The sequence below is a fragment of the Melanotaenia boesemani genome, chromosome 3, assembly GCF_017639745.1.
Source record: "Melanotaenia boesemani isolate fMelBoe1 chromosome 3, fMelBoe1.pri, whole genome shotgun sequence".
NCBI classification, from domain to species: Eukaryota; Metazoa; Chordata; class Actinopteri; order Atheriniformes; family Melanotaeniidae; genus Melanotaenia; species Melanotaenia boesemani.
In genome coordinates, this window is record NC_055684.1 from 1,125,171 (window position 1) to 1,146,400 (window position 21,230).

Consider the following 21,230-nt stretch of genomic DNA (forward strand, 5'->3'; position numbering starts at 1 on the left):
TTTACCTTGTCAAAAGCAGAAAAGGTATTAATAGCTTTTAGATTCTTAGAATCTTTGAGTGACTGTACCACCTGGATTCCTGAATAAATGCAAGAAAATATGGCTGCCGTTTTCTATGTTTGCATTTGTGAATGTCAAACTTTGCTCATAATATAATAAGGTTAATTATATATCTGCTCATAGTTTTCACGTATCTTTGGTCATTTTGAACTTCAAATAACATGTCTTTCCAAAGTAGTACAAAACTGTCAACAATGTTTTCTGCAATAAAACCCCACTGTTCTGCCAAAATGTTGGAACAATTGGGCAATACCAAAATAAACACGCGGAGGTCATAAATCTAAAAAAAAGTGTGGACGCTGGGCCTTAATAAAGGGGAATTGAGTGATCAGAGTAATGTCAGATTAATTATTATTGTATAATTTACGAATTACGAATTAACAACTTTCTGCCAGCATTCCTCTTGGCTGTTGCTACGGCAACAGTGCTGCTTCCGGCCTGGATGACGTGTTTAATTCGGTCTGCTCCTTCATGGTGGAGTAGCTGCTCCGTGATTGGTCAGACGCTGCAGACTCCGCCCCTTTCATATGAGCGCTCACTGATCAAGATGGAAACCTTGGGGTGATTCGTATCTGGGTTGATCCAGATCCCGAATGTCTAGGTAAGTCAACCCAGGTAACAGAGATATCCGGGTCCGTTAATCTCGCTTCGTCGTGGCCCTGAGCTCTCCATGTGCAGGGCTCAGCTGGTGTTTGATGTTTGTACCCTAGACGGCGCACCATCTAACGTAAAACAGAAGAAGAAGAAGATTGACCAATCAGGAGCGCCGTCTGGGCCTCAACAAGGAAGTTGAATGAAGGCGCCAATTTTGTATCGTAGTTTACTTCGGAAGGATTTTTCTGTTATGTGCAGTTAGTGGCGCTTAAACTGCGGCAATGACTGAAAACACATTCCCCGTCTGCAATGCGGATGCGATAGTGAACTTTTATCGAACTGAAGTTTTAACTGGTCAAGAGTCCAAACATTTCTCTAAGGGCGACCTGACTCCGGCTCCGAAGGTAACGGCCGTAAAAGTCCACAGAGAAGAAGGCTCGAGAAAGGAAATAATGTTCCTATAGAAAACTAGTTTGTCCGTTTTAAACTGTTCGTGTGGCAAATGGATCATGTTGCTATGTGCAGCAAACGGAACTGTATATCTGTTATTCATTTAAATGGTCTAAATAAACACAGTTTCCTGTTATGTAGGGAGGCGTCACCTACCTACCTACAACAGTCTATTATTTCGTTTTTAATCGGGTGTTTTATCACCCGTTGAGTTTAGAGGAGTATAAAAAGTAAGTAATTGGTAAAAAAAAAAAAGAGAGAGAAAGTTTACACACGTTGAGATTCAGGTGGGCACCAAAAGTGAGCTGTGTTGTTCTAAAGAATCAGAACTGGGCTGAACTAGATAAAACCTCATAATGAAGATTCTGAGTCTCTGCCCAGCAGTCAGATGGCAAACAAACCATTACCATATTTATTCTCTCTTACAGCGAGAAACTGTTCAGACTTTGTACATGAGAGTTCTGCATCTCCTGTACCGCTTCAGGCCCGAGTGCCACTCACTGGTGAGTTCTGCCAGCGTGACCTATCCACTGTTTAACCTCTGCTTGACTAGATCCCCCTTACAGGTTCTCCACACAAACCAGGAGTCACATGACAGCAGAGACTCTGCTGGTTCCTGAGACGTCTGTCTCATCACGGTGGGACAGAAACTCTGGAGCTAAAAGCCAGAACCAGAAACCAGGTCTTACTGTTGCTGTTTGTGGTGAAAAGTTTGATTCCAGCTCTAAAAACTCTGCTAACGTGTTCTCCTGTGACTGCCTTTGTTTAACATGAACCATGAAGGTCCTGCTGGTTTCCATGGAGATGAAGGTGGTTTATAGTGAAGGATTCTCTCCTCCTATCAGAGAATATCTTGGTTATCTTCACTTCTTTCTGGATCCCCTTGGTGTTTGAAATACTCACATTTAAGCTGTTTATTACATTAGGGATAAAAAAATACTTACATGTTTTGGAGCTTTAGCTTTAATCAGGGCGTCTCCATTCCTGACAAGGTCAATCACAAAATAAATACAACACTTCTAAATACAGGCTCTACAGCTATCAGCTTCACCTAATTAGTCATTATCCAATCATCTCAGCCCCATCATTCATTATACAAGCCACACCCAGTTACGGACCACTTCTGTTTCAAGATGCAGCACGGAAATGATCCATCTCAAGTCAAAAAACATCGCAGACTGAAATCATTAGGTCCGCTTGGCATCCCAGTATTAAATGTAAATATACAGTACGTCTCTCTGATCTAAAGATCACATCCTCCGGCTGATGTCTCAGCCCTCTCAATACCATAACACCTCAGTGAGGGAGGGAGAGTTGTGGTTTGCTTCAACATGGTTCTCAGGAATTTGATAATCCCTATTTCCTCTACAGGTTGCTGTTTTATATCCGTAGTTTCAGAGGGCGTTTGGTTTGTCCAACATATACAGCCCCACAGGGACATGATCACATCTACGACTTGTGGGAAAGTTTGTACTCCACATCCTGATGTGTAGCCCACACCACCTCCTGCCGTCGCTGCTTTCAGCTGACGACTCCTTTTCATCTGTTTTAAAAACAGGTCCCACTTCTGGAGAACATTCAGTATCCGGTCTATCACGAGAGCGCCACGGCCATCATGAGTGTGTACACGCGCATGTAAGTGTGTCATGGTAGATTTTAACCTTCAGACGGGTGTATTTTACCACCAGAGTCCAGCATTCATCTGTTCAGCTTAACGCTGTGTGGTCTTTGTCCTCCAGGCGGCAGTTCCTGCCCGTGTGCTTGGTTTATGATTTTTCCCTCAACGACCTGCTCGCTCCAAGTAAGTCTCATTTTTACAGCTGCAGCCAGCACGTTTTGTATGGAGGTGACTTTCACTTGGGTCTGAAAACTTCTGGTAGATAGCTTGAGCATCTTCAGATGTCTGAATACTTTTAGTTTGCACAATTAAATGTAAGACAGCTTTACTTTGCTGCAGAATTTGGAGAATTTACAGTTTAAAATACACGTGAGCTGTTTTGATGAAAACCCTTTTCCTTTTCTCACAGAGAAGCAGAGGACTCTGACCATTCTGAGCGCCATCATGAACTTTCTGCACTTCAGGAAGCAGAGGATGGAGATGATCCTGGAGAAACAGGCCAAATTTGTAGGCTGTGTTTGTCACAGGAACAATTTTATAATCCAGCCTTTATAAGATTTTTTAAAGAAATTATTTATAATATTTAGAGAACTTGAACTGAGACCGGTGGAAATGTGTCTGTGCAGATGCAGACGATTTAATGATCTTCTGGAGTTTCTTTAAAATATAAAAACTACGAAGCTAAACAAAAAACATGCTGTCAGAAAGGATCTGACTGGATTAAAGCTCTGAGATTGTAAAATTTCAAATGTAGTTCTATAAATATAGAAAATAGTTGTAAATGTTGTTTTGTGTGTCCAGAGAGCGGACATGGACCGACTGCAGGCTTACAACAAAGCCAATTTAGAGGCAGAGAAGAAGATTGAAATGCTGACGTAAGTCCTTTTTTATTCGTTTGGATTTAGAATTAAATTAACAATTAAGTTCTTGAATGAACCAGACATGCAGTAAGGTCCTCTTCATCAGGACCTCCTTCTAGAACCGGGTCGTCCTCTTCATCAGTTCCGGCTTCTAGAACCGAGTCGTCCTCTTCATCAGGACCTCCTTCTAGAACCGGGTCGTCCTCTTCATCAGGACCTCCTTCTAGAACCGGGTCGTCCTCTTCATCAGGTCCACCTTCTAGAACCGGGTCGTCCTCTTCATCACCTTCTACTACCGGGTCGTCCTCTTCATCAGGTCGTCCTTCTACTACCGGGTCGTCCTCTTCATCAGGTCCACCTTCTAGTACCGGGTCGTCCTCTTCATCACCTTCTAGTCCCAGGTCGTCCTCTTCATCAGGACCGCCTTCTAGAACCGGGTCGTCCTCTTCATCACCTTCTACTACCGGGTCGTCCTCTTCATCAGGTCCACCTTCTAGAACCGGGTCGTCCTCTTCATCAGGTCCACCTTCTAGAACCGGGTCGTCCTCTTCATCACCTTCTAGTACCGGGTCGTCCTCTTCATCAGGACCACCTTCTAGAACCGGGTCGTCCTCTTCATCAGGTCCACCTTCTAGAACCGGGTCGTCCTCTTCATCAGGACCTCCTTCTAGAACCGGGTCGTCCTCTTCATCAGGTCCACCTTCTACTACCGGGTCGTCCTCTTCATCAGGTCATCCTTCTACTACCGGGTCGTCCTCTTCATCAGGTCCACCTTCTACTACCGGGTCGTCCTCTTCATCACCTTCTAGTCCCAGGTCGTCCTCTTCATCAGGACCGCCTTCTAGAACCGGGTCGTCCTCTTCATCAGGTCGTCCTTCTAATACTGGGTCGTCCTCTTCATCAGGACCGCCTTCTAGAACCGGGTCGTCCTCTTCATCAGGTCGTCCTTCTAGTACCGGGTCGTCCTCTTCATCAGGTCGTCCTTCTAGAACCGGGTCGTCCTCTTCATCAGGACCTCCTTCTAGAACCGGGTCGTCCTCTTCATCAGGTCGTCCTTCTAGTACCGGGTCGTCCTCTTCATCAGGTCGTCCTTCTAGTACCGGGTCGTCCTCTTCATCAGGACCACCTTCTATCACCGGGTCGTCCTCTTCATCAGGTCCACCTTCTAGAACCGGGTCGTCCTCTTCATCAGGACCTCCTTCTAGTATCGGGTCGTCCTCTTCATCAGGTCGTCCTTCTACTACCGGGTCGTCCTCTTCATCAGGTCCACCTTCTACTACCGGGTCGTCCTCTTCATCAGGTCGTCCTTCTAGTACCGGGTCGTCCTCTTCATCAGGTCCACCTTCTAGTACCGGGTCGTCCTCTTCATCACCTTCTAGTCCCAGGTCGTCCTCTTCATCAGGACCGCCTTCTAGAACCGGGTCGTCCTCTTCATCAGGTCGTCCTTCTAGTACTGGGTCGTCCTCTTCATCAGGACCGCCTTCTAGAACCGGGTCGTCCTCTTCATCAGGTCGTCCTTCTAGTACCGGGTCGTCCTCTTCATCAGGTCGTCCTTCTAGTACCGGGTCGTCCTCTTCATCAGGTCGTCCTTCTAGAACCGGGTCGTCCTCTTCATCAGGTCCACCTTCTAGAACCGGGTCGTCCTCTTCATCAGGACCTCCTTCTAGAACCGGGTCGTCCTCTTCATCAGGTCGTCCTTCTACTACCGGGTCGTCCTCTTCATCAGGTCCACCTTCTACTACCGGGTCGTCCTCTTCATCAGGTCGTCCTTCTAGTACCGGGTCGTCCTCTTCATCAGGTCCACCTTCTAGTACCGGGTCGTCCTCTTCATCACCTTCTAGTCCCAGGTCGTCCTCTTCATCAGGACCGCCTTCTAGAACCGGGTCGTCCTCTTCATCAGGTCGTCCTTCTAGTACTGGGTCGTCCTCTTCATCAGGACCGCCTTCTAGAACCGGGTCGTCCTCTTCATCAGGTCGTCCTTCTAGTACCGGGTCGTCCTCTTCATCAGGTCGTCCTTCTAGTACCGGGTCGTCCTCTTCATCAGGTCGTCCTTCTAGAACCGGGTCGTCCTCTTCATCAGGTCCACCTTCTAGAACCGGGTCGTCCTCTTCATCAGGACCTCCTTCTAGAACCGGGTCGTCCTCTTCATCAGGTCGTCCTTCTAGTACCGGGTCGTCCTCTTCATCAGGTCGTCCTTCTAGTACCGGGTCGTCCTCTTCATCAGGTCGTCCTTCTAGAACCGGGTCGTCCTCTTCATCAGGTCCACCTTCTAGAACCGGATCGTCCTCTTCATCAGGACCTCCTTCTAGAACCGGGTCGTCCTCTTCATCAGGTCGTCCTTCTAGTACTGGGTCGTCCTCTTCATCAGGTCGTCCTTCTAGTACCGGGTCGTCCTCTTCATCAGGTCGTCCTTCTAGTACCGGGTCGTCCTCTTCATCAGGTCCACCTTCTAGTACCGGGTCGTCCTCTTCATCACCTTCTAGTACCGGGTCGTCCTCTTCATCAGGTCGTCCTTCTAGTACCGGGTCGTCCTCTTCATCAGGTCCACCTTCTAGTACCGGGTCGTCCTCTTCATCACCTTCTAGTCCCAGGTCGTCCTCTTCATCAGGACAGCCTTCTAGAACCGGGTCGTCCTCTTCATCAGGTCGTCCTTCTAGTACTGGGTCGTCCTCTTCATCAGGTCGTCCTTCTAGTACCGGGTCGTCCTCTTCATCAGGTCCACCTTCTAGTACCGGGTCGTCCTCTTCATCAGGTCGTCCTTCTAGAACCGGGTCGTCCTCTTCATCAGGTCCACCTTCTAGAACCGAGTCGTCCTCTTCACCAGGACCTCCTTCTAGTACCGGGTCGTCCTCTTCATCACCTTCTAGTCCCAGGTCGTCCTCTTCATCAGGTCCACCTTCTAGTACCGGGTCGTCCTCTTCATCAGGTCCACCTTCTAGAACCGGGTCGTCCTCTTCATCAGGACCTCCTTCTAGAACCGGGTCGTCCTCTTCATCAGGTCGTCCTTCTAGTACCGGGTCGTCCTCTTCATCAGGTCGTCCTTCTAGTACCGGGTCGTCCTCTTCATCAGGTCGTCCTTCTAGAACCGGGTCGTCCTCTTCATCAGGTCCACCTTCTAGAACCGGGTCGTCCTCTTCATCAGGACCTCCTTCTAGAACCGGGTCGTCCTCTTCATCAGGACCTCCTTCTAGAACCGGGTCGTCCTCTTCATCAGGACCTCCTTCTAGAACCGGGTCGTCCTCTTCATCAGGTCGTCCTTCTAGTACCGGGTCGTCCTCTTCATCAGGTCGTCCTTCTAGTACCGGGTCGTCCTCTTCATCAGGTCCACCTTCTAGAACCGGGTCGTCCTCTTCATCACCTTCTAGTACCGGGTCGTCCTCTTCATCAGGTCGTCCTTCTAGTACCGGGTCGTCCTCTTCATCAGGTCCACCTTCTAGTACCGGGTCGTCCTCTTCATCACCTTCTAGTCCCAGGTCGTCCTCTTCATCAGGACCGCCTTCTAGAACCGGGTCGTCCTCTTCATCAGGTCGTCCTTCTAGTACTGGGTCGTCCTCTTCATCAGGTCGTCCTTCTAGTACCGGGTCGTCCTCTTCATCAGGTCCACCTTCTAGTACCGGGTCGTCCTCTTCATCAGGTCGTCCTTCTAGAACCGGGTCGTCCTCTTCATCAGGTCCACCTTCTAGAACCGAGTCGTCCTCTTCACCAGGACCTCCTTCTAGTACCGGGTCGTCCTCTTCATCACCTTCTAGTCCCAGGTCGTCCTCTTCATCAGGTCCACCTTCTAGTACCGGGTCGTCCTCTTCATCAGGTCCACCTTCTAGTACCGGGTCGGACCTTTTTAATCCTGGTGTAATAGATAAAGCAGGTGGTGTAAACCTTCCTCAGAGGTTTTCTCCATATTAACATGACAGCATCACACAGTTGCTGCAAGTTTGTCGGCTGCATCCATGATGAGAATCTCCCGTTCCACCACATCCCAAAGCTGCTCTACTGGACTGAGATCTGGTGGCTGTGGAGGCCGTTGGAGTCCAGTGAACTCATCGTCATGTTCTAGAAAGCAGGTGGAGATGATCTGAGCTTTGTGACATGGTGCATTATCCTGCTGGAAGTAGCATCAGAAGATGCTCCACTGTGGTCATAAAGGGATGGACATGGTCAGCAACAATACTCAGGTAGGCTGTGCTGGTTAAACCAGACCACGTTGGTACTAAGGGGCCCAAAGTGGGCCAAGAAAATCTCCCCCCACCATTACACCAGCAGCAGCCTGAAGTGTTGATCCAAGGCAGGATGGATCCATGTTTTCATGATGTTTCCAGCAGATTCTGAGCCGAGCATCTGAATGTGGAGCTGAAATGGAGACTCATCAGACCAGCAACGTTTCTCCATCTTCTATTGTCCAGTGTTGGTGAATGTGTGTGAATTGTAGCCTCAGTTTCCTGTTCTTAGCTGGCAGGAGGCACCCGGTGTGTCTTCTGCTGCTTCCTGGTCCAGACAACTGCTGCTCTGGATATTTTTTCTTCTTCAGACCATCTCTGGAAACACTAGAGATGGTTGTCGGTGGAAATCCCAGTAAACACTCAGACCAGCAACCATGCCACTTTCAAAGTCTCTTAAATCCTCTTTCTTCCTCATTCTGGTGCTCAGTTTCAACTCCAGCAGGTCGTCTTCACCACGTCTACATGCTGCCATCTGACTGGCTGGTTAGATATTTGTGAACAGGTGGAGTTAATAATGTGGATGGTGAGTGTACAGATAAACACCACAGTATATGGGACTAATTTCGGGAGTGTTAATAAAGGCTGTTTTCTGTGCAGTCCTCGTTTAGACACATCTGGCTCTTATTTCATGTATAAGTGTTGGATCCTGTAAGGATGAAGTTCATTGTGCAGCTGTTTCACATTTTCACTGTGATCTGTTGTTTCCTTATTCAGGACCATCCCTCCAGAGCAGCAGGCCGAAGCAGACGAGCTGGCAGCCGCTCTGTCGGAGCTGCAGACCTCCACCATGCATGAATACCAGGACGTGGTAGGTGGTGATGAAGCACCGTCAACGAAAGAGAAACCATTACAGTGTTCACCAGGCTCATGTTATCTTCTGGTTGCCTTTCAGAACGCTAAAAACGACAGCATTGCAGAGTGGAAAGCCAAGATCGCAGAGAAAACACAGAAACTGGTGCCTGACACACAGAGACTTCACTTTTCATTTGTTTGTGCTTCCATAGTGTTTTCCGGAATATTTATGTTTGTGTTTTAGGCTCAGGTAAAAGTGGATGTCAGCAACCTGAAAGAGGACATCGGCAAACTCAAGTCTCAGATTGTGGAGTCTCCAGAGGAGCTGAAGAGCCAGATGGAGAAGATGAGGGAGAACGTCAAGAACATTAAGACTACCAAAGTGAGCCTGACACAGCAGCACAGAGGTTTTTACCCTCGGAGGCTGATGGAGGGGAAAGTCACGCATCTGTTTGTTTCAGGAAGCGACAGACGAGTGCGTGGTGGAGCTTCAGAACATGGTGCAGGGTGTAACTCAGACCGAGGCCGAGATCCAGCAGATGTACAGCCTCCTTCAAGACCTGGAATGCAGCATGAACAACAGCAAGCAGCGGCAGGAGGAGGTACGGTCAGCCCTCGTTAATCAGGGGGGAGCTATAATCTGTATGTTCTCCATCTCCTCACAATAATAATGACTCGGTAAACATGTTTAGCCTGAGACAGATGAGGCAGAACCTTCTGCGACGGATGGATGTTTGGAAACTTATCATGGCTGATGTTTTGTTATTAGAAGATTTTGTTTCAGAGATCTGATCTGATTGGTAAGACCACAGAGTGACTTCTACCTGATTCTCCTTCCCAGAAAAAGATCTGTTAGATCTCATGTCCTTTGTTTATCAACCGTTCATAGAAACTGTCCTGAACGCCATCCTACAAATAAAACTCTTGTTCGTTTGTACCAAAAACAAAAAAATTGTCTTTATCAACCATGTGGAGTCCAGTCTTCGCAGGTTAGTCCCTCATGTTCTCCTTCACCACCTCGTTCCGTTTATGGTCGTTTACGTTCAGGTACGTCCTCAGTAACCGGATGACAATTAATTCTTAAATCTAGAAACCAAAGGTCTTAAAAGCATCACAGACAAGATTTCTATATTTGGAAATCTCTACATTCTAATGGCTGTTTTGGGTTTTTGTCTTAGAGATGGGAATATACCAAGCAGCCAACATTTATTAGGTTGTGTTTGGAAGGGGGCTATTTACTTTGTACATTAGCAGTTAGGACCTGATCGATTAATCAGCAGGCTGATTAAATTGGTGGATATTAGTCCTTTTCAAACTGGCCAGTATTGGCCGTTGTTTTGCCGATTATACGCCGATTTAGTCTTACTTTCTTATAAAACAGTAAATGGGGTTAAGTGTCGGAGTCTGCAGAATGATGTCCTTGCGGCGTTTGTCCACTTGATGGAGCTGTGACTCCATTCAATCCCACCATCATCCCCCTGTCTTTTCAACAGCGGTAGCTAGTAGCTAGCCAGGTTACATTAACAGTGGTCTGAGTGGAGCTTCCCGACAGGTAAGTTTATAATAATGTTGTAAAATCAATGACTCAGCATGTCTCCAGTTTCAGTTTAACTCTGTTTGTTAGAAAGTGTAGAAAAGCGAGAGTACCGGAGACCTCATCCGTGAGGAACAATCAGTCTCACTGTCATCACAACATTTAGTTTTTATTTGCTGTTGGTCAGCAAAGAAGAAGTTAAAGTTCAATTTATTCAATGTTTTCAAAGTACAGACTGTATTTATGTGTGTGTGTGTGTGTGTGTGTATTCTTCGGATGAAAACTTCCTGTTTCATGTGGCGTGATCCTCAGGGCCAGGAGCTGATGGCTCAGTACGAGAAGAAGCAGAAGGAGCTGAAGAACCTGTGCGTGGAGGAGGGCCAGCTGAAGCGAGCGCTGGGCATGAAGCTGGACAAGGAGTGCAAGCAGAACATCCGCAGACAGAAGAAGAGAGAGATGAAGGAGCAGCACGTTCAGGAAGTCTTGGGGTACAAATCACAGCATGAATAATTCTCTTTATGGTTTGCAAGTTGAAGTAAGAACAACCGAACTCGAACTGTTTCCCAGGCAGTGCAACCAAATCCACCAGAAGCGCGAGGACATGGCCGACAAGATTCAGGAGATTTCCGGAGAGACGCAGCAGCTGAAGGCCAAGATCAAGAGCCTGAGAGACGTCTGCAGCGAGGAGACGGAGAAAGCTCAGGTAGGCTCGGTAGAAGCAGCTTCCAACATGCCTGACTCGTACCACGGTTTCACGGCCCGTCTGTGCAGGCGCTGTACGACACGCTGTCCACCTCCATGGATGAGCTGCACAAGAGGATCGAGATGCACGTGGCCGACCTGAAGCTGAACGTCACCAGGATGTCCGCAAACTTCTAGCCTCGTTAGAAACCTGTCTTTCATCAAAATAAAAGTGAATCTTCTTGTTCTTGTAGAGAAACGTAGTTCATTTCTTCTTTAACTCGTGTCCTTCTGGGAACCTTCGTGGCCAAAAATGTCCATGTACCAGAAAAACTGCTGTAACATCATCAAACATCAACATCAATGCAGCTTTTCTTCATAATTCACTCAAAAAGCTTCAGAGCTGCTTAGAATTACCAAATATTCAATCTCTTGAAGACTTTTAACTGTTTAAATGACACTTTACTTGCATTATTTCTAAATCATTCTTCGATGACAGCGTTTCATGTGGATACTTGACATTTTTACTGGATTCGACTGGCTTCCCACTGCAGGCAGATGCAGGAAATTCTGGAATTTTTCCAATGACGTAGTGGAGTCCGGGCACCACCAGGGGGCGCTGCGACGGAAAACGTTGATCCTCGCTGGAGCTGCCGTGGCTCCGCAGGAAACAGCAGAATTCCTGCATCTGCCTCATAGTGATTTTATGGAAAGTCTTTCAGGTTTTGTGGCTTTTTTGCAACAAACAGGAATTCAAATATTCTGTCATTTAAAGGGTCAAAATGGTAAAAATGACAGAATGTTTGGAAGTTGTGGGCGGGGCTGAAGCTTATGAGACTTTTGGAAAATCTTCGTAGCTGTTTTCGTGTGTGTGGACACGAAGGAGGTAAGCACCAGATCCCTCTGAAACGCAGCCAGAATAATCAGATATGTTGAAATGTTTATGAAAACTTAGTCGTGAACCCGAGGACGACGGACGCCGTGATCGGTTCAGCCTTTCTGACAGACATTAAAGTCGCTTCATGACTTTTTAACTTTTTTATTATTAAATCTGAAACAGTAAAATGATGACTTTCTAACCGTAAATCTCTTTCTGTCCGTCTCTTCTACTGCATTCTACTGAAACAGAGGAAAACTGAATTCATTGTAAATGTCTGCAATGAAAACGTCAGTAAGTTCCTGTCTTCGTGTCTGCAGCTGTCTGAACGGCAGCACGGGAAGCTCAGCGGGCGTCTTCGGGTCTGGATCCGTCCTCCCAGCTGCTGCCAGGCTTGTTGGACTTCTTGAAGACGGCCAGCTGAGCTTTGAAGTCTTTGGTCTGAGTCTTCGCTGCGCGCAGCTCTTTACGAAGTTCGTTGATTTCAGCAATCAGAGTCACGTTTTCCTGCAGAGAGCAGAGCCGCCGTTAGAAACCTTCATCTGGAGGAAATACAGGTCTACAGAAGACTGGAAGATCATTCCAGTTATTTAGGAAACTTTTAGCTCGGATCTTGTTTTTTTATTAGGTTGAGGTTTTCATTCCATGTATAAACAATACAAATTCCATTCCACATAACACAAATCATCAGAGAAAAAAGAGAGAAAGGGAGATAAAAACAGGATTAGAAAAGGAAAGAGGACAAAAAAAGGCATTTATTCCAACCATTGTTTCCTTTTTATCATTCACAATTAGTATCATATAAATGTGTAAATATGAAGAAACGAAATCTCACGTATGATCAAAAAAAAGGAGAGAGGAAGCAACAATTAGAAGTTTAGTTATTTATTTATATATAAAAAGAAAATTCTCCACCTTGTCCTGTGTCATGTCTGCCACATGCTGTCTGGCATTTTCTTCCATTTCTCCCAATTTAAACACAGATTTTCTTTGGGTTAACAGAAAAGGTTGTTTTTCCATCCCTGGCCTTCCATTCTTCAATCAGCGGCTCACTTTGCTCCGTCCATTTTTACTTTTTGTTTTCTTCCTGCTACATTCCACACTTTTCCACCTGTCCCTGTCACATTAGGAGCTTTATACCCTAAATACATTATTTTAAAATCGAAATGGATTTTAATTTTAAAAATTGTCTGCATCCCGTCATGGACCTTTGTCCAGTAACCTTTAACCTTTGGACATCCCCAAAAGATGTGATATCACATAACCACAGTTTCTCGAGCTCTGAGCTGAGCCCCTGAGTAAGATTCGCTTTGAGATGGAGGAATAAAATAACGGGACACACTCTTCCAACAAAATTCTTTCCTCCAGGGAGATATGCATATGGAATCCCATTCTTCGTCTGTTGTAGCTGAGGCTCCTTCCCTCGTCCATTTGTCTTTAATGTAGTTGAGAGATTATTTAAATTACAAATGCATTTTTTTTTTTTATATATATATAAAAAATATATATAAAAAAAAAAAAAAAAAATTACAAATGCATCTGTTTAACTGTGCTTTTATTCCCCCGGAGAGTTCAGATCTGTACGCATTTATAAAGAGTTTTATTAATGGATTGTGTTCTTTTCTATTGGCTGGTTTAATTTCACTATTATCATAAATCCTTAATAGTAAGTGTCTGTAAAATCTCGTTTTTCTAGATTAAAATATTCGTTCAGATTCTGGTAACTTTTCATCCCATTATCCTGTCTGTAGGTTTCAATACCTTTTGTAATCCATGATTTAAATCTCATGTCGGTTCTATTTGGAATGAAGTTTGAGTCATAGTCAATCCAAGAATTTTAAAAACTTTTTTAGTTTATATTCTTTTATCAAATCCTTCCGTACAGAAAGTGTTGATTTTTCCAGGGTTTTCTATGTTGCTGATTGATTGTAAAGGTTGTATTGGGAAACCTAAAACCTTGGAGGTTTCTAAATCTTCCACTGGGCTTTGTAGTTTGGGTCCCACCAGTAAATAGGACGCTCATTTGTGATGATATGAAGTAGTATCGAAGGTTTGGCAGACCCCGTCCTCTTTCTTTTGATAACTGCAGAGTTTTATAACGAATACGAGGTCTGTGTCCGTGCCATATAAATCTTAAAATCATTTTATCCCATTCAATGAAATATTGTTTTGAAATATTTATTGATAATGTTTGAAATAAATATAAATATCTTGGTAAAATGTTCATTTTAATAGTTTCAATTTGTGCGCTTAGTCTAAGATAAGGTTTAAGGTTTTTTATATTTCCATAAAGAGGAAAATAATTTTTTTCTGTTAATTTCGATCATTTTTTTTGTCAGATTTGCCCCTAAATATTTAACGGGATAGGCTTTTTTAAAAGGTTTTCCGTAGGATAAAAAAAAGAGAGTATCTCAGTCTTGTCTACATTTAAATTGTATCCCGACAGTAAGAAGGTCATGACTTCTGGCAGCGAAATCTCTGGGTTAATTAAGTATAAAAGTACATCATCTGCATAACTTGGAATTTTATGTTCCTTTTGTTTTATTGTGACCCCACTAATTCTATCTGATGTCTGATATCCTGGGATATTGGTTCTAAAAATACGGCAAAAAGTAGAGCGGACCAGGCACATCCCTGCCGAAGGCCCTTTCTAAGGTTAATGATTCGGCTACATGACCATTCATTTTCAACCTTGGTTTGTCATAAATGGCTTCAATATTTTCAATTTTTAAATTACTGATATGAATTTTTTTCAGTACTTTGTATAAATATTACAGAGTCAAATGCTTTTTCATTACGTTGCTGTATGCTGCCTTTTCCTTCCTTTGGGATTAAACTTATAATGGCCTCTTTCCAACTGGGCGGAATCTGCAATTTTTTAAGTGCCCAATTATCTTTTGCTGAGTTCAACATGTCAAAGAAAAAGGGACAAACTAACCCTGTATCCAGCCAAATACAGTGAGCACCTGCTATTCACAAGAGTACTGGACTATGGCAATGCCAGGCCACCAGATAATCCAGAACAATCTGCTACAAGCAGACCATTCCTGGGTGTTTTTCTCTTGCTTATACTGCTCTTGGCTGGTGATGTTGAACAAAACCCTGGCCCTCAGTCCTTAAATACAAATTTCCTGGATGCTTTACAACCACAGCTAATTGGATTATAATTGGGCCTAAGGCTAGCTGGGCTACATCTACACCAGTCTTGGCTACAACTGCCACCACCACTGCTAACTGGTCTAACCCCACTGCTAGCTGGCCCACCACCACTGCTTGCTGGCCTACCACCATTGCTGGCTGGACTACCATAACTGCTGACTTGACTACCATCACTGCTAGTTGGACCATCACCACTGCTAGCTGGACCACCACCACTGCTAGCAGAACCACCTCCACTGCACTCCACCTCCACTGCAAGTCGGACTACCTCCACTGCCACCACTGCTAGCTGGACCACCTTCACTGCTAGCTGGACCACCGCCACTGCTGGCTGGATCTTCACCACTGCTAGCAGAACCACCACCATTGCTAGCTGGACAACCACCACATCTACCAAAGGCACAGTCAAATGTGTGCACTAGGGGAACATCAACTGGTGAGTGCTGTACATCACTCTTCTCACCCACTCAAGTAAGAATAATGAACAAAACTAGAAATCCTGTGTTAGGAAGACACAGATCTACAAAGATCTTTCATACTTTAAACCAGGCTAGAATAATTTGGGATCCACAAGCCAAACCAAAAGGGCTATTGGGTGGACATTTAAACATACGGAGTATGGCATCCAAACCTGAAGAGCTGGAACAAATACTTTGCGACTCCAACATTTACTTTCTTGGTCTTTCCAAAACATGGTTGACACCTTCCTCATCTGATGCAGTAATAACTTTGCCTGAGTATAATGTGTACAGGAAGGACAGGACACATGGCGTGGGTGGAGGAGTTCTGTTGTATAAAAGCAGCTTAAAATGTAAACAGATTGTATGGCCAGAAGACACCCAACGTGAGTGTGTTGGTGTGAATATCTCACTTTCAACTACCATGTCATTTACCTTAATTTGTGTATATCGTAAACCAACTAGTAAATTGGATTTTTATGATAAATTAAAATGTCTTCTTAACCACTGTGATTTACATAAAGAGATAATATTTGTTGGAGATTTTAATATAAACTGGAATGAAAAAAAGACCAGAAGAAATCTAAAACAAGTTACTGACCGTTTTAATCTAACACAGTTAATAGAACAACCCACTCGGATAACCTCACGTTCAGAAACACTCATAGATTTACCATTTGTGAGCCAGCCTGAAAGAATCACTAAAACTTTCAACTATATCACTGGGCTATCAGATCATAATGCTATTTTTTTTTCAAGGAAGCTCACAAAAAGTCGTTTTCATGACTCACACAGGCCCACAGTTTCTTGTTGTACAATCCCAAAAACTCAATTGCAAAATTTGGAGGCAGCTTTGCAAAGGACTGACTGGAGTGAAACATTACAAAGCAATGACACTGAGATCTCCAGCAATTTGTTCTTCACAAAAATAAAAGACGTTATGTCAAACTTCACCAGAAGGGGGAACCAACATAAGAGAAAGGGGAATTCATTACCTTGGTTAAATAAAGAATGCAAGAAAATAATTAAGGACCGAGATGAACAACTTAAAAAATCATTAAAAACTGGTCTCATTACAGACAGACACAAATTCACATCTTTAAGAAATAAAGTAACTCAAAGTCTGCAAAAGGCTAAAGCAAAATTCTTCATGGATGTTATTATTGAAGCAAAGATCTGGCAAAATCTTAATAAACTATCTGGCAAAGAAATGAGAGATTCAAACAAAAACATTGAGCTTAAAATTAACAATGCAATCCAACTGTCTTAGCTAATGAATTCAATATTTTTTTCCTTAACTCAGTGAGGGGGATAACAGAAATGTTTCCACCATCCATTTTTACTGCCAGACCCATTGATCCTGCACAGCCTGTTTTCTCTCTACGAGAAATAACAGAGCCGGAAGTTGCAAACATCATTGGCTCATTAAAGAATTCAAAGGCCAAGGATGTTCAAGGGCTGGATACAAATATCATAAAATTATGCAAAGAATCACTACTTTCACCAATAACCTGTATGGTCAATTTATCATTTAAACAAAAAGTTGTTCCATCATCCTGGAAAATGGCTACAGTCACACCAATCTTTAAATCTGGTGATAGTTCAAATATAGCCAACTATCGGCCAATCAGTATCCTCCCTGTGGTTTCTAAAGTTGCTGAGAGGTGGTAGCAAAAATTATAAATGAACATTTAAATAAAGACCACTCACACTTGCATCCAATGCAGTTTGGTTTCTGTGAAAATCATTCCACAGAGTTTGCAAACTGTTCATAGAAAAGATTAAACAAATGTTGGACACTAATGCTTGTGTTGGTGCAGTATTTTTAGATCTGCGAAAAGCATTTGACACAGTAAATCATGAAATTCTTCTGTCTAAACTAACCTACTTTAACTTTTCCATGGACGCAATTCAGTGGATAAAATCCTACTTAGAATTTAGGAAACAGTGTGTCTGCATTAACAGTGTCAAATCAACATTTCTAGATGTCCCTGCTGGTTTACATCAGGGGTCAATACTTGGGCCTTTGTTATTTTCCATGTATATTAATGATTTCCCAAATTCATGCCAAATTCATGTGATTAACCAGATATGAGAACCATGGTTCTACATACAGGGTCAAATGATGAGTCCAAGCAACAATCTGAGGTTGTGAAGCAGGATTTTACTGGACTGTTAAACACAGCGAGCTCTCTGAAAGCAGCTGTTTTTATCAGTGGACCTGTGCCCCCCGTCAGAAGAGGAGAGGAAAGATGCAGTAGGTTACTGGCACTAAATAATTGGCTTATTTCAGCATGTGATTACAACAAACTGCATTTTATTAATAATTTTTACATCTTTTGGGAACACAGACATCTTTTTAAGGCAAATGGATTAAATCTGAACAAGTCAGGGGTGAAACTTTTCACCTCCAGCCTTTTCCACTTCCTGCCTCATCCCTCTGTATTCGGTACCAAGACTGGGATACAAGAGGAGTTATCTCATAAGATAGACCAAACAAAACCCAGTGGAAACCCAGAGGAGGAGCTGCATCTGCCCCCACTCTGCCTCGAAAAACAGAGACATCAGCGGAGGCAAGAGGATGGATCTTTATTTGCCCCCGATCCCCTCAACAGCACCAAAAACCAGGACAATGATCCTTCGCCCCACCAAACCCCAAACAGGTCATTGTTGCCCATACTCCCCCCCCTCCTCATCTGAAATTCACTAAAGAGATGATGGACCGGGTCCATGCCGGACTCAGATCTACCCCCCAGGCCAATATGTTTCTGTCCCCCATAAACCCCCCACTAGAGCAGCTGAAGGGAGGGCGCCCAGCCCCTCCTGTACCACCATGCCAGCTTCATGTTTCGATTGTATGATGTGTGGAGGGTCCAGGCTGCGTGGATAACGGCAGTCAAAATTTTTCCCAGGACAAGCTGGATCCCTGTTTATTAAAAATATCTGCACTGTTTGGCAACAGAAGGAGAAAAGTAGCTCGGTCAGAACACAGAGAGCTGCTTTCTAAAAGGTTTCTGAGTAGAGTTAACACACCCTGTGAGCCACAGCGTGTCCCCAAACATAGGGTAAACAATTCCAAACCCATTAAGTTAGCTTTATTAAATGTTAGGTCATTAGCAGGGAAACATTTTTAATTAATGATTTTATAACTGAGCACAACCTTGATTTTATGTTTTTAACAGAAACTTGGTTAAACCAAGATAACAACAAAGAGTCAACCCCTCCTAACTTTAGTTTTATCAGTGAGGTCAGACTGAACAGGAGAGGAGGAGGAGCAGTTCTACTCAATGAATCATTTCAATGTAAGCAGTTATCTTTTGGAAATTTTACTTATTTTGAATATGTGGCTCTTCAGCTAAAAGCTAAAAATAGATCAATGTTTCTGAATATATACCGCCCACCAGGGTACTACGCAGGATTTCATGATGAGTTTAGTGAACTGCTGCTTTAATAATGTAGACTTTGACTGTGTGATTATTGTTGGTGATTTTAACATCCATGTAGACAACCCTCAGGATAAGGGGACTAAAGACCTGAGTAACAATCTGGACAATGTTGGGCTGACTCAGCATATAACAGGGGCCACACACACTAAAGGACACACTCTAGATTTACTGATCTCGTAGGGTTTGAACTTTTCTAAAATTACTGTGTGTGATGTGGCCTGTCTGATCATTACTGTGTTTTCTTTGAGAGTACGATTCCTGTTCACACAAATGTCTCAACAGAGGTGATCACAAAACGGTGTATAGCTGAAAACACGACTGGGATGTTTAACCAGGTCTTCTCTTCAACACCTGCCCTGTCAGGCGGTTCAGCCAATGAGCTTGTCACTAGTTTTAATGCTAAAATGTTAAGTATTATGGATGCTATTGCTCCTATTAAGGTGAAAGTTGTCTCTGGGAGGAAAAGGTCTCCATGGAGAAATTCCACACTGGTGAAAAATGGAAAAAGAGAGTCGGAAAGCCGAGCGTAGATGGAGAAAAACACATCTACAGGTTCATTATGACATGTATAAAGAGAAACTTCACTCTTATAATCTACAACTGAGGAATTCAAGAAAGTCCTATTTCTCTGATGTTATTAGTAAAAACTAAAAAATCATAAAGCTCGAGTCTTATTCACTATTGTCGACAGGTTAACAAACCCTCCTGTGTCAGTAGCACCTGAACTCTGTTCCACCAAGGCCTGCAATGAGTTCGCCGAATTCTTCACAGAAAAAATCCAAAATATCAGACAAACAGTTGGTTCATCAGCAGCAACAGGTTCAAGAAATATACTGTGTCCATTGAAAACCAGCTTAAACACCATGACACAGTTTAATCCCATTAACAGCAAAGATCTGGGCGACATCTTATGTCAGCTGAGCTCCTCCTCTTGCTGCTTGGACATCCTGTCCACAGGTTTTTTCAAAAAGGTCTCAAAGACTCTGAAACCAGATCTGTTACAGATTGTGAACTTATCTTTAATTTCAGGCGTCTTCCCAGAACTTCTAAAAACAGCTGTAATCAAACCTCTGCTAAAAAGGGACAATCTAGACAAGACACAAATAAGCAACTACAGGCCGACCTCAAATCTTCCTTTTCTAAGTAAGATAATTGAAAAAGCTGTTTTTCATCAACTAAATGACTTTTTAACACAAAACAACTGTTACGATGTCTTCCAGTCAGGTTTTAGACAGCACCACAGCACTGAGATGCTCTGGCCAAAGTCATTAATGACATATGTTTGAACACAGACGATGGAAAAATGTCAGTCTTAGTCTTACTGGACCTCAGTGCTGCATTTGATACAGTCGACCATAATATATTACTTAAACGACTGGAGAACTGGGTGGGCTCTCTGGCACTGCACTACTCTGGTTTAAATCTTATTTAGAGAATAGAAAATACTTTGTGTCAATAGGTAACTTTACATCTGAGCAGACAAGAATTACATGTGGAGTTCCTCAAGGTTCCATCCTGGGGTCTCTTCTGTTTAACATCTACATGCTCCCACTGGCACAGGTCATAAAGAAAAACAAAATTAGTTACCATAGCTACACAGATGACACACAGATATATATTACAATGACACCAGGAGACCGAGGCCCCGTACAGGCTCTTGGTAAATGCATTGAGGAGATTCATGACTGGATGTGTCTGAACTTTCTCCAGTTAAACAAAAAAAAACTGAGGTGATGGTTTTTGAAGCCAAAGAGAAACGATTAAGTGTCACCACAGAGCTTCAGTCTATACACCTAAAAACCACCAGCCAGACCAGAAATCTGGGTGTAGTGATGGACTCAGACCTTAACTTTGAGAACCACATTAAGGGAATCACAAAGTCAGCCTACTATCACCTTAAGAACATATCAAGGGTAAAAGACGTGATGTCTCAGCAGGACCTGGAAAAACTAGTCCAGCTTCCATCTTTAGTCGGTTTGATTATTGTAACAGTGTTTTTACAGGTTCTACCTAAAACATCAGTCAGACACCTGCAGCTGATCCAGAACTCTGCTGCTCCAGTCCTCACTAAGACCAAGAAAGTGGACCACATCAGTCCAGCTCTGAGGTCTTTACACTGGCTGCCTGTTGGCCAGAGGATAGACTTTAAAGTTCTGCTGCTGGTCTAGAAAGCTCTGAATGGTTTAAGACCAACATACATCAGAGACCTCTTGACCCAGTATGAACCTACCAGAACCCTCAGGTCATCTGGATCCAGTTTCTTATCAGTTCCAGAGTCAGAACCAGACATGGAGAAGCTGCATTCAGCTTCTATGCTCCACATGTCTGGAACAAACTCCCAGAAAGCCTCAGATCAGCTGAAACACTCAGTTTATTTAGATCCCGGTTAAAGAGCCACCTGTTCTCTGCTGCATGGACTAGTTTTTATTTAGAAATCCAGATCTGCATTTGGTTATTTTACGCTGAAATCTTAACTTTATTTCG

The 21,230-nt window shown here is 43.8% G+C and overlaps 2 protein-coding genes across 5 annotated transcripts in view; one reads left to right on the forward strand and one right to left on the reverse strand.

The window, feature by feature from the left end:
• The first annotated feature begins 617 nt into the window (after positions 1-617).
• Positions 618-11,052, forward strand: nuf2 (UF2 component of NDC80 kinetochore complex). Of its 2 annotated transcripts, none has more exons than XM_041981756.1 (13): positions 618-661; positions 1,533-1,607; positions 2,663-2,739; positions 2,844-2,905; positions 3,132-3,229; positions 3,524-3,597; positions 8,514-8,607; positions 8,692-8,754; positions 8,836-8,973; positions 9,053-9,193; positions 10,438-10,613; positions 10,693-10,828; positions 10,897-11,052. In XM_041981756.1, the coding sequence occupies exons 2-13, from the start codon at positions 1,557-1,559 to the stop codon at positions 11,002-11,004; spliced, it is 1,218 nt and encodes a 405-aa protein (XP_041837690.1). In that variant the 5' UTR covers positions 618-661; positions 1,533-1,556; the 3' UTR covers positions 11,005-11,052. The 2 variants fall into 2 exon arrangements, with proteins under 2 accessions (XP_041837690.1, XP_041837689.1); XM_041981755.1 differs by lacking the exon at positions 618-661 and adding an exon at positions 824-1,058.
• A 648-nt stretch (positions 11,053-11,700) lies between these two features.
• cfap57 (cilia and flagella associated protein 57) overlaps positions 11,701-21,230 on the reverse strand; it is a 43,457-nt gene continuing 33,927 nt past the window's right edge. For all 3 annotated transcript variants that reach the window (XM_041981737.1, XM_041981736.1, XM_041981735.1), the window contains one exon: positions 11,701-12,190. In XM_041981737.1, the coding sequence (XP_041837671.1) occupies positions 12,029-12,190 (162 nt within the window). In that variant the 3' untranslated portion in view covers positions 11,701-12,028. The remainder of the gene's footprint in view (positions 12,191-21,230) is intronic.

Excerpts from the sequence above, each read along its gene's own strand:
- nuf2 (XM_041981755.1), top strand. The coding sequence starts at position 936 with ATGACTGAAAACACATTCCCCGTCTGCAATGCGGATGCGATAGTGAAC. Across the intron at positions 2,906-3,131 it reads CAACGACCTGCTCGCTCCAA|AGAAGCAGAGGACTCTGACC; the intron begins GTAAGTCTCATT and ends CTTTTCTCACAG. Across the intron at positions 8,608-8,691 it reads TGCATGAATACCAGGACGTG|AACGCTAAAAACGACAGCAT; the intron begins GTAGGTGGTGAT and ends GTTGCCTTTCAG.